A 15,565-nucleotide genomic window follows, 5' to 3' on the forward strand; every position below is an offset into this window, starting at 1 on the left:
AGGAAAGGCATTCAAGACTGAAGGAACAGCATGTGCAAGGCACACCCACCCTGAATCAGATTGCATTGGTCCAGAGAGAGGTGCTTCGTGTGACGGGACAAGGAGAGAGGGCTGTGGAGACAGGCAGGATGAAAGAGGCCGTGGTCCTGACCAGACCCTTCTTCGGAAGACCACCAGTGCCTGGAGAGAGGGCAGGGCAGGGCTGAGCTGCCGCAGTGGGGACCAGAGGGGCCGGTGTGCTGCACAGTCGGTGAGAGCCCGCAGGGCCCGGGGTGTCTGTGGGACGAGCGTGGAGCACTGCAGCCAGGCAGGAGGGACCCCAGGAGTCCTGCTGGAAGGGGCATCGCCAGGTCATCCGCAAGGCTGCTGGACACCCAGCACAGGAGCTGAGAATCCTTGAGGAGCCAGGAGTGGGGCCTGAACCCTCTTCTCCCCGAGCCTAGCTGGTTTGGTTTGAGCTGAGGCAGCTCTGGGCCCCGAGATGGGGAAGGAACCACAGACAGACACCCCAACAGGAGAGCTGACCTGCTTCATCCCCCATCCCCAGCCCATCCCTCTCCTCCAGGCTTTGGGGCCTTGGGGGCAGGGGCCAGGGGCTGGGGGGGGGGTAGGGGAGGAGGGTGACGACACTCCCAAGGGGCCCAACACCCACGCGAAGGCTGAGGAGGTCTGTGGAAAATCCGGCCCCGTCCAATGGTGTGACTCAACCCAAACACAGTGGCCCGTCCCTCAGCATGACAGTGCCACTCAGAACGTGGCCTGACGAGAGGAGGGGGCAGATCCTGCTGGGCCCAGGCCTGGGCCTCAGGCCAAGCCCCTCCACTGCTCCCCCCTGGGGAAGAATGCCAGGCAGCAGGCCACAGGTCCGCTGCCGCGTGTCCAGTGGACCCCACCCCTGGCCACAGAAACAGCTCCCGAGGAGCGAAGGCTCAGCCTGCTGGCCACACACACCAGAAGGCGGGGCCCCAGCAGTTTAAAAAAAGACCAGCGTTTATTTCTCTGCCGAGTACAAAGTCCAGAGAAGGTGGGTCTGGGCGTTGTGTCACCATCAAGGCCTCAGGGAGTCAGATTCCATCTGCCTGCTGTGTCCAGGTGGAGACTCCCTCTCAAGATCCTTTCCCGGGGTCAAGGTGTCCCTGAGGCTCCAGATGGAATGGCAGGAAGCAGGAACAGCAGGAGGGCCCAGCCCCTGGACATCGTGTGCGTCTGTGTCTGCGTCACTGACCCGCACACAGGCAGGGCTGCACCAGGCGCAGTGAGCTGGGACACCAGCTGGGTACCCCAGATAAAAGCCAGGCTCCAGGACACAATCCCAGCTCCACCACAACTGCAGTGTGCAGACTGGCATCCTCGAGGGGGGCCCCACCAGGCATGCTCTTGTTGCCCGCCTGAGCTGCTAAGACTCCACCTCACTTAGGAAGCCCCACAGCCCAGCAGAAGTGACCCACCCCCCTGCCCACCATGGAGTGTCCTGGCCCTTTGGTTGCAACAACACAGAAAGGCAAACTGGAGTTTTTTGCTGGGCAAATGCCAATCCCAGATACTCAGTCCAGGACTCCAGGGGGAGCTGAGGTCAGCTGCGTCTCGGGGACCCTCAGCCCCGTCTCAGGAAGCAGCTGACGGACTAAGGCTGATGGAGGAGTGAGCCAAGGCCAGCACCTGGAAGGAAGGCTGGAAGGCGCTGGTCCGAGGGTGGCCACAAGCTGCCTGGGGATGACCATACCCCCCAGGTGAAGGACGACCTGGCCCAGCCCGCCTGGCCTGGACCCACGTGAGCCCAATTCTTTGACCACATAGAGACAGCAATGTCCCAACACCCCAGACCTGATACCTGCAGGGCCAGAGCCTGGAGATGAGGGGCAAGGGTTCCAAGAGACCAGGGGCCAGACCAGCAGGCAGGCTGCTCCATCTACAGGATACCCGAGGCCAGCTGCTGTCCAGCTCCCTTCTGGGGACCAGCGGGACACTGATGGTATAAGCCAGCCGGGTCCTTTGAGACCCCCACTCCCATGCAGACTGGTCAGGGTGAAGGGCGAGCCACCTGTGCTCACCCAGACCCTGTGGCCACACCAAAAGCCCGAGTCTTACCTGCACACAGAGGGACCTTCCTGGGTAGCCAGCCTGGGCTCCACCTGGGCCCAGAGGGGCTAACCCCACCCGCTCCTGCACCAAGGAGCTGACCCACAGAGGTTCTAAGAGGTCTCCCCAAACACCAGGATCAGGATTAGGCTGCTCACCCCACCCCACAGCTGAGACCAGCAGGCCATGTGTGATACCCCACTCTGCAGACAAGAGGCCCCTTCCCTGAACCCCAGCTCAGGTCCAACTCCAAACCCTGGAAGATTCAACTCCCTTTCCCGAAGGAGGGAAAGCCACTGGTGTCCCTGCACGAGGGGGCTTAGGGCAGGTGGGCCGAGAGGCTACCCGCGAAGGGTCAACAAGGCAGAGAACTCAGTCCCCACAGCCCCTCAGAGACCACCAGAAAGCAGGGTGTTCGGCCCTGGAGTCCCATCCCCACCCGACAGGCCCACATGGCCTGGGCCTCAAGCAGGCACGAGGAGGAGCTGAAGCTACAGGGTCGGGCCCGGGGAGCTGGGGCCCTGCCTGCCTTCCTCAACACACAGGGCTGCCCAGGCCCCGCTCCTGGGGCCCGGCCTATACCCCACAGATAACTGGTGTCAGATGCCTCCAAGATCGGAGAAGTTCCAAGTCAACTGGCTGTGGATGGCACAACATAGGCCCTGGGAGCAGGGCCAGGGGCCAAGACGGCTCGGCCGCAGTCAACGCCCTGCATGGCCCTCAGCGCACCCAGGGCTGCAGCACACCAGCTTGACTGCTCTGTATCCAGCTCTGGCTGGACCCCACCCTGCCCCCTGTGGCTCCCCCCAGCTCTAGTGTCACTATCCTTGACTTCCCTGGGGCAGAAATGAACACAGGGCTTTGGGCATGAAAACCAGCACAAGCCCCCAAGCTCACTACTCAGCAGCCCCTAGGAGAGTCCAGAGTTGCCTGCTGGCAGGAGGAGGGCGGGAGGTCTGAGGACCGGACACCCCACACCTTGGAGACACAAGCCTGGAGCTGCAGAGGCCTCCCCACAACTCCAGATCCTCACTGGTGGTCTGGCCCTTTAAGATACAGCCTGGGGGCGCCTGGGGGGCGAAGCGTCTGCCTTCGGCTCAGGTCATGATCCCAGGGCCCTGGGATCGAGCCCCGCATCGGGCTCCCTGCACAGCGGGAAGCCTGATTCTCCCTCTCCCACTCCCCCTGCTTGTGTTGCCTCTCTCACTGTGTCTCTTTCTGTCAAAGTAAGTAAAATCTTTAAATTAAAAAAAAAAGACCCAGCCTGGCCACCCAGAAGGACCAGCCAGAGCCTCTTCCTGGGCTCCTTCAGGGGCTACAGGCACTCAGGAGCCCAGGCCTGTAAGAGCCAGCTCCTCTTCTAACGCCTCCCTCAAGGTCACCAAGCCATCACCAGCTCCCTGACCCCACCCAAACCCCTCTGTTGCACTTGGCCAGGCCACCCGTGCCCTTAGCGCAGGGACTATTAGCGACAGGTAGTAGTGCTTTCTTGACATGGTTTACAAGGGAATGCAATGCCTACTTGAAGCTCCTAGATGGCCCACCGTGACTTCCAGCACAATCCAGGCTACCACTAAACCGTGTCCCAGGTCACCAGCCTCCAAGGACAGGCACTGCAGAGGCCATCAGGCCCATAGAGAACAAAGGCAGAGGGAACATTCTGATTCCAAAGTGAGAGCAGCCCCACATGCCAACAGGTGGCCCTCGACCCTGGGAAGGAAGGGAGGGGCTCAGGACACTGGCAGAACCAGGCCTGGGGCTGGCTGCCAGTCGCCCTGTCTGCAGGAGCCCTGCCCCACCCCCGCCATCAAACCTGGACCAAAGACCTTCAAAGGTCCACAGAGGACCCAGCATCCCAGCCCTCAGCCCCCAGAGCCTTAGTGGGTTGGCACAAGGGTGTAAGAAGGGGAAGCCAGAACTCCTGGAAGGCAGGGCCGGGGGCCTCCAGTTTTAACTTCTTATGTTTCTTCTGAACACATTCTGTTGATCTTCAAAATGCCAAAGACAAGATGCTCAAATTTTAAAGTTCAACAGCTGATAACACACTTGATAACAAAAATCTGTAATATTTAGAAACAAATGTGATTAAATTTATGTGTCTGAATAAATCATGCTTTAGATCTAATATAAAACGTGTTAAAATTTATATGCATGCCAAGTTACATCACTTTAGCACATTTTAAAAAGCACAGGCGGTTGTCAGCTCAGCTGCTTGTGTCCCTACCCCCCTCTCGCCATGGTGGGGTCACTGGCCTGCTCCCTCCCCACCCTAGGGTGTTGGTGCCGCCCTGGGCAAAGGCTCTGCTGGGTCAAGGCCCTTTAGGCATGCAGAGAGCAATGACTTGCAGACAGCGTCTGCAGCACCGTCCATCCCTCCCTGGGCACTAGCTGTAACCTGGACTCTCCTGTCCTTGCCTGGCAGCTAATCCATCTCCAAGTCACCGGGGTTCCTTTCTCCTAGAGATCCGCTTGCCATCTGTTGCCTTCTCTTCCTTGATGCACCTACCTGTTCAGACCACGTCTGCGGCAGGGTGCACCCACCTTCCTCCCACTGAGTCATGGAGTAACGACCGCTTGCCAGACACCGGCCAGGAACGCCTGAGGCACCTCGGTGAACAAAATCCGAAAGCTCTGGCCCGCTGGGTACCGAGATTTACTCTTCCCAGCCTCCTGCCTGGGCTCGGGGCCACTACTTTGCCAGAAGAGTCAGCCTCCCTGCCCGCACTGTCCACCGGCCAGAGGGGTGACGGTTCGGCGCGGGATGCTGCACATGCTCCAGGTCGCCCCAGCACCGCTGAACCCCACATTCCTAGCCCCGGCCTGCGAGCCGCCACCCCGGCCTCCCCTCGCTTCTTCCGACGAGCCTCCGCGCCGCTGCACCTGCTAGTCCCTCTGCCGGGCGCCCGCTCCTACTGCGGTCCCAGCCGCAGCGTCACCTCCTCGGAGGCGCTTCCCGCTTCGCATCATGTCTTCTACCCTGCCTTTCGATCCCAGTTGGCGATGGCCGCACTGCCCCCTATCCAGGCTCGGGACCCGGCCGAGCCCCGCTAGCGCAGAAGCGGGGTCCGCACCGTCACTCCGCACACCTCGTGTGGTTTTTTTGTTTTTTCCTCGTGTGGTTTTTAATCTCACCAACCCGTCCCTGCACCTGCCCGGCCCCCTGCGCCCTGCGGGCCCCACGGTGAGCCGCCAGAATCCGCCGCGCCCGCACTGCCCGCACCGGCCGCACTACCCCGCCGCCCCGCGCGCGCTGCAGCGGGATCAGGGGCTGCGAGCCCAGTGCGCGTGCGCAATGGGCGGGGCGGGGCCGCGGCCGCGTTAACTCCCTCCGCGCCGGTCCGGGAGCTGCCCGCGCGGCGCGGCCCCCAGCCAACAATCTGCGGGCCCCATGTGGGACGCACCCAGCCCCGGGTAGCCCCAGATACCTCCCCAGGGAGGGATATAGAAGAGTCCCCGACGCGGCTCACCAGAAACGGCCGTGGCCCTTTAACACTCCCCTCGCTCGCTCCCATTGGCTTTACGTCATCGCTGCGCGCCCGACAGCGGCGCCTTCCCGCTCCCGAATCCTGACGCCAGAGCGGCGCCGGTTTTAGCGGCTGAGGAAAGCGGGAGGAGGTTGCGGCGGCGGGAAGATGTAAGTTGGGGGAATCCGACCCCATCCGAGCTTCGGGGGCTGCCCGCAAAGCTCGGCGGGGCGCGTGGTTGGAGCCGGCCCGCCCCTCGGCCTCTCGGTAGGCACGGCAGCCTGGCGGCGCGGCAGCGGGTATGAAAAGAAAGAGTGTGGCCCGGGGCGGGCGGAGTGGGAGGCGCCGAGGCCGCGGCCCGGAAGTGGTCGGGGCCGTGGCGGGCGGAAGGGCGCCTCAGATCGTCCCCCCTCTGCGGCGCGCCCGGCTAGGCCCGCGGGACTCGGAGAAGCCGGGAGCGCGGCTTCCGCCTTCGGGGCTCTGCCGTCGGCGTGGAGACCCAGGCCCACCACGCCAGGCTCTGCCCTGGAAGCCCTCGCGGCCCGGCGCCTGGATTGGGGAGTTGTGAGTGAACGCGGACGGGGACGGCGGGGGCGGAGATGCTTTGTGGGGTGCCCTGCAGGACCGGCGGACCCTCCCCTCGGGGCCACTAGCTGAGTGGGCCGTGCCCTGGTCGGTGCGAGCCCCTCGGGGACGCTGCCCCCGCTGTCCCTCAGCGCGGCCGCACGGGCTGCCCCAGAAGGGAGGATACGGGAAAGCAAAGTCGTGGCCTTTTCCTCTTAATTTCGCATGACTTGTGCCGAAAATGCACTTTTCAGTGGGGAAGGTGCTTTGAAGATGGGAGCCGAAACGCCATCTGCTCGAGGTTTAACTAACTGTTCTTTCTCTCTCTGGCTGTTGGACGCGCACCTTTCCGGAGGATGGGGGAGGTAACCGAGGTCCTGTGCTGTGACCCCAACTTGTGTGAACAGAGAGCCTCAGTCTCTGCTGTCTAGCACTCGGCCACGCCCGGCAAAGTCCGCTCGCCCTATGGTTCTTGATGTGTAGAGCTTGAGAATCCTGGTGGTGCTCGTTGTCGCGGGGTACCTTGGGGCAGACCTTTGGGACTGGGGTGGGGCCCGGGAGTGTGCCCTGCAGGTCCGTGTTGCTCAGGCAGGCAGCCCGGGGCCACACCGAGGGGTTTGACGGGCTTAGTGTGGGGCGGGGGGAGTGTTTTATGAATGAGTTTTTACACCGGTTGAACGTGGAAAAGATGATATATGGGGTTATGGGCTCTCAGATAGTTTACTGAACGTCAGTTTCATCTGTTAACCTCTTTGCTCGGTGGCTACTGGAACATTTTAGGATGTGCTTGTAGCTCACACTGTTTCCGTTGGACAGTGCTGCACTTGGTGATCCCCTAATGGGGTGGCCCAGGGACCCCTGTTGAGCATTCAAGAGGTCATGTGAGACTTTGGGACACCAGAGTTTATGTGGGGGGAAAGCCTCCAAACACGGAGAGACATCCCTTTCTTCTAACATAAGCTAACCTTTACTGAGCCTTAACTAGGTGCCAAGTTTGGTAACTATGGAGGTGTAGCAGCTGTAATTGTCACCGTAATGCTCATGCGAAGTGGAGGCTCAGAAAGGTTATGTGACTTATCCAAGGTCACACAGCAAAGCTTCGAATCAAACAGGCAGGCTGGGTCCACAGATTCTTACCCACTGAACTATTAATTCCTGATTGGTGGCCACTGACCGTGTCTATCCAGTGTTGCATGCTCAGTACCTGTAGTACCTTATTGTTTTAAGGCAAAACATCTTAAACAATTTTACCAGCCCGGAGAGGAGCAGCAGAAGTGACAGACATTCTGCTTTCTTCTGCTCTAATTTGATTGTCCAAAGCTGGCCTTCTTTCTTGAGTCACGACATTTATTCGGCATTTTGGGCAGCCCTACACGTGTGAAAACAGGATCCCAAGTGGTTGCCTTGTCTGGGTTACTTAGAGGCTGTTGAGGAAGATGAGATAGAAGTAGATGACACCAACATCCTGAGATCTTTGCCTGCAGCTCAAGCAAATTGTAGAAAACCTCCCTGGAAATACTGAAGGTCAAAGATCCCCCAGGAGACAAGGCACATAATGGATTAGTAGTTTGTTGTAAGTCATATTTACTGAGCACATGCTGCAGTGTGGGCACTTTGTTAGACCCTTACGATCAGTGTCCTCCAATTCCAGTGCCTCCCCCCCACATATATATATACACACACACACACACACGCTTTATTTTGGGGGAAAAATGTAAACATACAGAAAGGTTGAAAGAATTGCACAGTGAATACCTGCATAACCACCACCTAGATCCTACAAGTCGCATTTCTGCCATATTTGCTTTATCATATACCAAACCACCCATCAACATTTTCTGTTGCATTTTGAAGTAAATAGCAGACTTTGGGGTACTTTCCCCATAACACTTCCATATGCATTTCATTAACTGAAGTTAAGCATTTGCAAGGACTGCTTTCTAACTTAACTATTTTACTGCTTTTTCAATGTTCACATGGGACATTTTATATGTTTGCATTTGGGTGTTAAATGTTTTGATGGTGGTACCTGTCACTTTTGAAATGGTTTTTGCTTCCAGTTATCATATATCCAATGTGTCCTACAAGGAAATTGCAGCAGTAAAACAAGAGATCTAATCACACCAGTAATCCTATCAGAAGAGCCACACTTGGCTTTTTTTCTGTTCTGCCTGCAAATGTGGTGGTGTAGTATTTCTAAGGGGATGGTAGAGGGCTTATCATCAAACTAAGGAGTGAAACACAGGTATTGTACCAGCTGTAAAATAAGTGACAGGCACCACCACAGTTTCCTTATGGAAAAGACGACAAGGTGAGGTGAGGGTCTGCCTGTGGGCCGGGACTGTCCCTGAGGAAATGGAAGAGGTCCCTGGATGTTCCTGGCTTTGTGGGCGCTCGCTGCTTACTGTGTTCCTTGCCACCACCTCGTGTGCTCACCTTTTGACTGCAAAGTAGATTTGTTGCCTTGCCAACTCGTTCACTCTGTAAATCCTTTTATCTTGTTATTAGGCTGCACTTTGGCGTAAATTGCAATCGATTAGGGATCGTTTCTCAGACTCGAGTTAGAAGTGAGAGTTCAGATAAGTGAGGCCACCATTGCTGCTTTGAACACCTCAGAAGGGGAGAATGGATTTATCAGGAGTGAAAAAGAAGAGCTTGCTAGGAGTCAAAGAAAATAATAAAAAGTCCAGCACTAGGTAATCCTTCTGTCAGATTTTTCTAGTGCTACTTTGGGGGTGCTCGTTACTAGGGACCCTCAGAAAGGGGAAGATTGGAAATGTTTTACATATTACAGTGATGTGTCCTAAGCCACAGATCATTTTGCTCTGGGATCACCTGGGATCTCTGTAGCCCTTTGGATCCCCTCTTTTGGGTAGTGTTGTTTCTGGGTTTGGTCAGAGGGGCATGCGATCTCACACTCTTCCTCACCATCCAGGGCTCCTTCTCCTACCAAACGCAAAGACCGCTCTGATGAGAAGTCCAAGGATCGTTCTAAAGATAAAGGGGCCACCAAGGAGTCAAGTGAGAAGGATCGTGGCAGGGATAAAACTCGGAAGAGGCGCAGCGCTTCCAGTGGTAGCAGCAGCACCAGGTGGGACCCCGCAGGGCAGAGCACTGAGCCAGCCTCTCTTCTGCGGCCACGCCCCTTTTCCTTCTCGAAAGAGCCCAGAGAGTCCTCATTATTTACACAGAAAACACTTTGAGCTCGTTAATCAAGGCCCTAATTATGGCAGAGTGGTTTGGGTCTGCTCTGGTTATATATGGAAGATGGCCTTTGGGTGTTTTCTAGAGATGTTAACGAATGGGACATCTTGGGGTATGTGGTTCTCTCAAGTGCTTTTTTCTTCAGAGTCATGATTGGGTTGCCCTAGCCTAAAGCTTATTTTTTCTCCAGTTGAAAAGCAGCCTGAGTCCCTCGGTAGTCACCTTCCAGGCTGGGTTGGTGCTTCCGACTTGCCAGACTCTATCTGTACCTCCCAGTAGGTGAGGCTTCCGTATAGCTAGGAAGTGCCCCCTTCCTTCCTTGTCGCTGCACAGTGTGGATGCTGTTTTCTGTCCCCACCTAGGGCTTTGGCCAGGCAGGGGTGGGGTAAATACCATCCCCACTCCCTGAGGAAGGGAGACATTGAGGCTTGAAAACAGGAGGACAGTGGTTTCCTCTTGGGAGCATGAGCACGTGGAGGCTTGTCTGTTCGGAAGAAATGCTCCCATCCACTGTTGCCCATGACACATCTGTCTCATTTGTCAGGTCCCGGTCCAGCTCTACCTCTAGCTCGGGCTCCAGCACCAGCACGGGCTCCAGCAGTGGCTCAAGCTCTTCTTCAGCATCTAGCCGCTCAGGAAGCTCCAGCACATCCCGTAGTTCCAGCTCCAGCAGCTCCTCTGGCTCGCCGAGTCCTTCTAGGCGCAGGCATGATAACAGGAGGCGCTCCCGCTCCAAGTAAGCTCCCTTCCAGCACCACTTCTCTGCTCAGGAGTGCCCCTAAAACTTGTGAATTATCTGGGAACTTAAGTTTACAAACGGGGGTCTGTAAAGTTATGGTAGTTACTATAGAAGTAGAGCTAAAAAGGAGTCTTTATTTTAGTAGGATTTCTGAAGCAGAGATAATATGAATATACATGAACTGGTAGGGAAAGCTTCCTTATAAAAAACTGTCATCGTGGCAGTTAGCAGCCCCACTAAAAGAAATTTTGACTTGACAGAAATTGATTGTTTCTGGTGTTTTGTTTTTTCAATCAGATCCAAACCACCCAAAAGAGATGAAAAGGAAAGGAAAAGGCGGAGTCCTTCCCCTAAGCCCACCAAAGTACACATCGGTAGGCTCACCAGGAATGTGACTAAGGTGAGGGATCTTGGATCCATCCAGTGGACAATAGGGTGTGTCTCTTCTGCAGATATTTTAAATGGAAAACTAGAGAAGCAGGTTTCAGAACTGAGAACATAGACTCTCAGAGGACTGGCGGGATGGTGCGTCGAGCGGGGTTATTCTGTGTGAGACTTACCCCAGGTGCCGAGGCATAGCTGTTGTGGGGTGACTTCTCAGCTCCCACACGGGTAATTGTGGGTATGCATCAGAGTGACCGTTCTTTCCTCTAGGACCACATCATGGAAATATTCTCCACCTATGGGAAAATTAAAATGATTGACATGCCTGTAGAAAGGATGCACCCCCATCTGTCTAAAGGCTATGCATACGTGGAGTTTGAGAACCCAGATGAAGCCGAGAAGGCACTGAAGCACATGGATGGAGGTGGGTGACCCTGCCAGCCCTCCACTGAGCTCCCTTCTTTGTTCCCTGTGCAAGACCAGCTACCTGCCACACGTAGGGACCTTAGAACTGATTTCCAATCTGGCTGCACATCACAATCGCCCTGGAGCTCTCTCGGGGTTCCGGTTCTTAACCAGGGGGTGTGTGTTTACTGAACACAAGTATTATGGGACATTATTCTTGGAAAAAGATCAGCAAATATGAATACATTAGCATTTTTAGAATTTTCCAATCTGTGAAAGCTTAAGGATTAAACGAAGGGATTTTTTTTTTTTTTTTTTTTAATAAAGACTATGTTAGGAGTATGAATAATGAAGCATTTGGCTTTTATATGGGAGTGTTTCCTTTAATGCTCTCTGAGAGTCATTTTCTGTTGTGCTAACATTTCAGCGTTTTTAGGATTACTTTGCTGAATTCACACATTTTATTCATTTTCCTAAAACTTGTATCTTAACTGTTTGTGACATTTATAGCTGTTCTGTATGGAGCAGAATGGTTTTAACAACAGTTGAACACTTGGGAATAGTTTTGGATGGCCAGTTTTCATTTCGTCTTCAAGTCAGTGTTTTAAGGAGCTTAGAACTTGTCTCTGCCCCAGCTCGATGCTGTTGTAATCTAGACAGCCGGGGCCAAGAACCAGGACTGCCCGTAGCACACTGTGGGCTGCCAGGCCACCTAGGGAGGAGAGTCTGAACACCCCAGAACCTTGGAGGCCCTGTTATACACACAAAAAAAACAGTGCAGCAGTTTGATGGGTAGTTGCCCTTGAGCCCTGGTAGAGCTTGGATACTAGGAAATTTTCCTTACCACCAAGCTAATTCTCTTTCAGTCTACTTAAATTGTGGCCCATCAAGCTATACACAGCAGCTCTTGACCTTATGAATCACACCTTCATTTTAGAGATCCTCAGTCATGCATCTTTGAGAGTTTGAGCACTTGCTAAAAATCCAAGGACACTTGGCCATATCCAGGGTGTGCATGGCTGTCCATATTCCCCATGTTTTAAGATTCTGGTAGGACTTGAGTGTGTGTCCGCATATTGTGTTGCGCACCATGCATGGGGGAGCTGGCCAGATTTGTCTTCGTTGCTGTATGCTCAGTGCCTGTGAAAATTCCTAATTTGGGCTGGCTTTGGCAGTGGGCCAGGGCAGGACCTTAGGCTGCATTTAGTTAAGTCTTTTGAGTATGTTCTGAACACAGGTCTACATGCCCAAGTTATTCCCACAATAGCTTTGCTGTTTTCTTGAGGGTAGGAATTGAGAAGATAAAAGAACCCTCCACCCTTCCGGGGCATACAAGGGCTGTGCTTAGTCCCCTGAGCAGTCCCTGGACTGGGGTCAGGGTGCGTGCTCCCCTGGAGTTCCTAGGTCGATGCCTTGCCTTTCTTTGCTCTTTTTCTGAGGCCCTAAAGATTCCTCAGGCCTCCACCCTTCACTATTCTTACTCAGTTGCATTCACACGCCTGGTTTTTTGGCCTGAGGCACTTTTTCCAAACTCTTAAGACAGACTTGACAGCTGAACCTTGTTTTATTTTGTTCCCTCACCCCCAGAAGTCTTTTCTTCCTCCTGAACTATGATGCAGTGATAGATCATCCCTCCCACCGGTCACCACCAAGCTCTAGAGGCTTGGTCCAATATAATGGACACTGCCCTCATGGGGACCCAGCACCCTGAGGCCACCTTCTGGCCACCTGGGAGGTATTGGGTGGGGTGTGGCTTTTACAGCAGGGGAGAGGACTGGGCTACCTGGTTGGAGGCCACCTATTCGAGGGCGGTCCCTCTTGAGTTCTTACACTTTACCCCCATCTCAGTCCTGCGGAGCCCCCAAAATGTCCCCACTCCTCTTGCTTGCCCCCTCCCACTGTTCTAGAGGAGGAAGTTCAGGGTCAGGGCACAGACCTTCCCTTCATTGAGTGGATTCAGGTGTCGCTTCCTCTTGGAGGTGGTTGTACATCAGGTGGCCCCGTGCATCAAGATTGAGTTCCCCATGAGATTCCGTGCTCCCCTACAGATTTCCTGATGAAACCTCCAGTAGTAGTAACTGTCAGTATTTCTGTGACAAGCTTAGTTCCCCTGTCCTTGCTTACCAGGCTAGGCCTACATCTGGCACGGGCTGGCCTAGGCTGTGGGGGCTTGTCAGATATTTTGGGACTTGATCCTTTTTTCAACAGGACAAATCGACGGCCAGGAGATCACTGCCACCGCTGTGCTGGCCCCCTGGCCTCGGCCGCCCCCCAGGCGATTCAGCCCTCCGAGGAGGATGCTGCCACCACCTCCCATGTGGCGTCGGTCGCCCCCACGGATGAGAAGAAGGTAGGGCGATTTGGAGTCTTAGAGGGGACTGCTTGGGCCCGGTGTGGATTTGTTTCATTTACAAACACAGTGTGACGGTGATGACTTTGGAACCTTACTCAGCCCTGCCCGCCCCCATGCTGCATGGGGGTCAGGGTGGCTGCTGCTGGAGGGAGGGGCGGGCAGAAGGTGCAGCCCTGCAGGTTGCACCAGGATTCCCTGGAGTGCAGTCCCTTTCCCCTTCCCAGCTAAGAAGACAAGAAGGGTAGGGTGCGTGGTTGGCTCAGTGGGAGGAGCGTGGGACTCTTGATTTCAGGGTTGTGGGTTTGAGCCCCACATTGGGTATAGAGATTACTTAAATAAATATTAAAACACACATACACAGACACACACAGGAAGGGTCAGGAGAGGAGGCTGAGTCCGAGTCCCTTGGCAGAGGCCAGAGCCTGGCCCTCCTCTGCTAGTGGTGTTGAGCTGCCCTTTCCATAGCCCTCAGGAAAGGGGGCTCCCCAACAGATCCCCTTTTCCTTCCCAAGGGCTCCGTGTCGGTGCCATCCCCGGAGCCATCCTGACTGAAAGCATTGACTGTGAAACTGTACAGCATTGTTCCTTCAAGAAGCCAGCTTTGCCCCTGCCGTCCGTGACGCAGAGCGGTGTCTGGGATGTCGGCCTCCATGTGCGATGTGGTCTTTTCTCTTCCCGCAGGTCACGCTCCCCGAGGCGCAGGTCCCCCGTGCGCCGGCGGTCTCGCTCCCCTGGCCGCCGCCGCCACAGGAGCCGTTCCAGCTCCAACTCCTCCCGATAAGCAGGGCCCCCGGAGCTCTGCGCCCTGTGACTTCGATCCCATCCACTTCAGCTTTGTCACTTCTCTAGCCAAAGGAGGGTTGGTTGGAAATTCCTCACTCAGGGCAGGCTTCGAGGACAGCAACTGAGACGTTTCCTCTGAAGGCAGTGTTCATGGTTTGGGGTTGTGCCTGTAAGCATGCCCTCCAGGTTTCTGGCTAGAAAGCTCCCACATTTCCAGATCCTAAGAGTCCATCCAGTGGCAAAGCCAGCAGGGACAAAGCAGGGCTCCAGGTGGTAGTGTGGCCCCAGCCTGGGGGTGGGGTACCTGTTTCATTTCCACAAATGACTGGGGGCCGGTCGGGGGTCCCGGTCCTGCCCTCGCTTGTTGGTCTGCAGGGTCCCTCAGGAAAGGGTGCACCTGGGTGCAGCTGCCGTTCCTGCTCGCCTTGGCCCTGCTCCCCTGATCAGCTCCTCTTCCAGCACCTGCGGTCAAACGGCCCGTTAGTTCTGGGAAATGGTTCTGTTTCTACGTGTACTCACGCACACACACACCCCATGTCTCCCTTCCTCTGAAATTGGTGGGCGTAACGAGAGCCGGCTCTGCAGGGTCATCACGGACCATCCCCTGCTGCAGCTGCTGCTCAGGGTGCTCTTGCAGGTTACCTGGGCAACATGTACATTGCTTCTCTTGGCTTTTATTGTACAGTCAGTACTATAAATTTGTTGTTTTGAGTTTTGTAACTTGTAGCATTTTAGGCGCCTTTGTGTTTGTACTTTGTTGTGTAGTGTGAAGGGATTGTGTTGAATAAACAGGATTAGAATACAGTGAGTACTGGCTTCACTGCCTTTTTCCTGTCCTTGGCCACAAACTGTGAGGGAATTAAAAACACAGGACTGCATTCTAGTTCCTTTCCATTCTAGTTCCTTTCTGAGCCAGGAGAGCCGCTGGCCGGCTCCGCGGAGCGCCGCCTTGCTGCTGCTGGAGATGTAGAAGAGAAGATTTTACCAAAAACCCGTGTGCTGCGTGTTGGGCCGCTGAGGCTGTTCTGCCACTCAGCCATGCTTTTGTGTTGAAGGAAGATGTGGAAACACATCAGACGTTAAAAACTAAAGTCTCAGCCACTCACTGTGCGGACTGGACGGTCAGCGCCAGGCAGCGTCCTGGCAGGTAGCACATAGGCTTCCTGCTCCCCCCAGCTCATCCTGCTGCCGGAGGGGCTCCTGCCAGGAGTGTGGGCACCTGCTGCCCAGCTGCGGAAGGGGAAGGTGCGTGGGCTGCTCTTAGCGCCATGCCTGCCTCAACTACCCGCTTGATTCCTGTGCCCCTCCGCGGCCGAGGCGAAGCTCACACAGGAGGCAGCCGGTAGCCCCCCATCTTAGTACTGCAGTCTCTGCGGGTGCAGTTGGAGAGACAGCCCTGCTGACATCTGGTTGCCTTTGCTGCTCACATGCCGGGGTAGCGGGAGCTTCCACCCCAGTCCCTTGTCACCGCCTGAACTCGCAACCCTCTGGGACTCGGTGCAGCCAGCCCTGGCCTCAGCAGTCCTGCCCGAGTGACTCGAGCTTAGCTTTGGCCGGTGGACGGCAGGGGAAGCGGGCTAACTTGCCATC

The 15,565-nt window shown here is 55.6% G+C and overlaps 1 protein-coding gene and 1 long non-coding RNA gene across 8 annotated transcripts; one reads left to right on the forward strand and one right to left on the reverse strand.

Moving 5' to 3' along the window:
• Positions 1 to 969: 969 nt before the first annotated feature.
• On the reverse strand, positions 970 to 5,330 carry LOC118530057 (uncharacterized). The gene is made up of 2 exons (XR_013448946.1): positions 4,586 to 5,330; positions 970 to 4,139 (listed from the first exon to the last, which is right to left on the reverse strand). It is a non-coding gene; the product is annotated as an uncharacterized LOC118530057 (long non-coding RNA).
• Positions 5,331 to 5,584: 254 nt separating this feature from the next.
• RNPS1 (RNA binding protein with serine rich domain 1) lies at positions 5,585 to 14,783 on the forward strand. Of its 7 annotated transcripts, none has more exons than XM_036083221.2 (9): positions 5,639 to 5,713; positions 5,975 to 6,107; positions 8,616 to 8,803; positions 9,043 to 9,198; positions 9,856 to 10,047; positions 10,348 to 10,450; positions 10,705 to 10,858; positions 13,048 to 13,189; positions 13,874 to 14,783. In XM_036083221.2, exons 3-9 carry the CDS (start codon positions 8,733 to 8,735, stop codon positions 13,971 to 13,973), a joined length of 918 nt encoding a protein of 305 aa, XP_035939114.1. In that variant the 5' UTR covers positions 5,639 to 5,713; positions 5,975 to 6,107; positions 8,616 to 8,732; the 3' UTR covers positions 13,974 to 14,783. The 7 variants fall into 7 exon arrangements, with proteins under 7 accessions (XP_035939116.1, XP_035939109.1, XP_035939117.1 ...); XM_036083218.2 differs by lacking the exon at positions 5,975 to 6,107 and adding an exon at positions 6,463 to 6,481 and having other exon boundaries at positions 5,640 to 5,713; XM_036083223.2 differs by lacking the exons at positions 5,975 to 6,107; positions 13,874 to 14,783 and adding an exon at positions 13,705 to 13,854 and having other exon boundaries at positions 5,585 to 5,713.
• The last annotated feature ends 782 nt before the right edge of the window (positions 14,784 to 15,565 follow it).

The sequence above is a fragment of the Halichoerus grypus genome, chromosome 6, assembly GCF_964656455.1.
Source record: "Halichoerus grypus chromosome 6, mHalGry1.hap1.1, whole genome shotgun sequence".
Taxonomy (NCBI): domain Eukaryota; kingdom Metazoa; phylum Chordata; class Mammalia; order Carnivora; family Phocidae; genus Halichoerus; species Halichoerus grypus.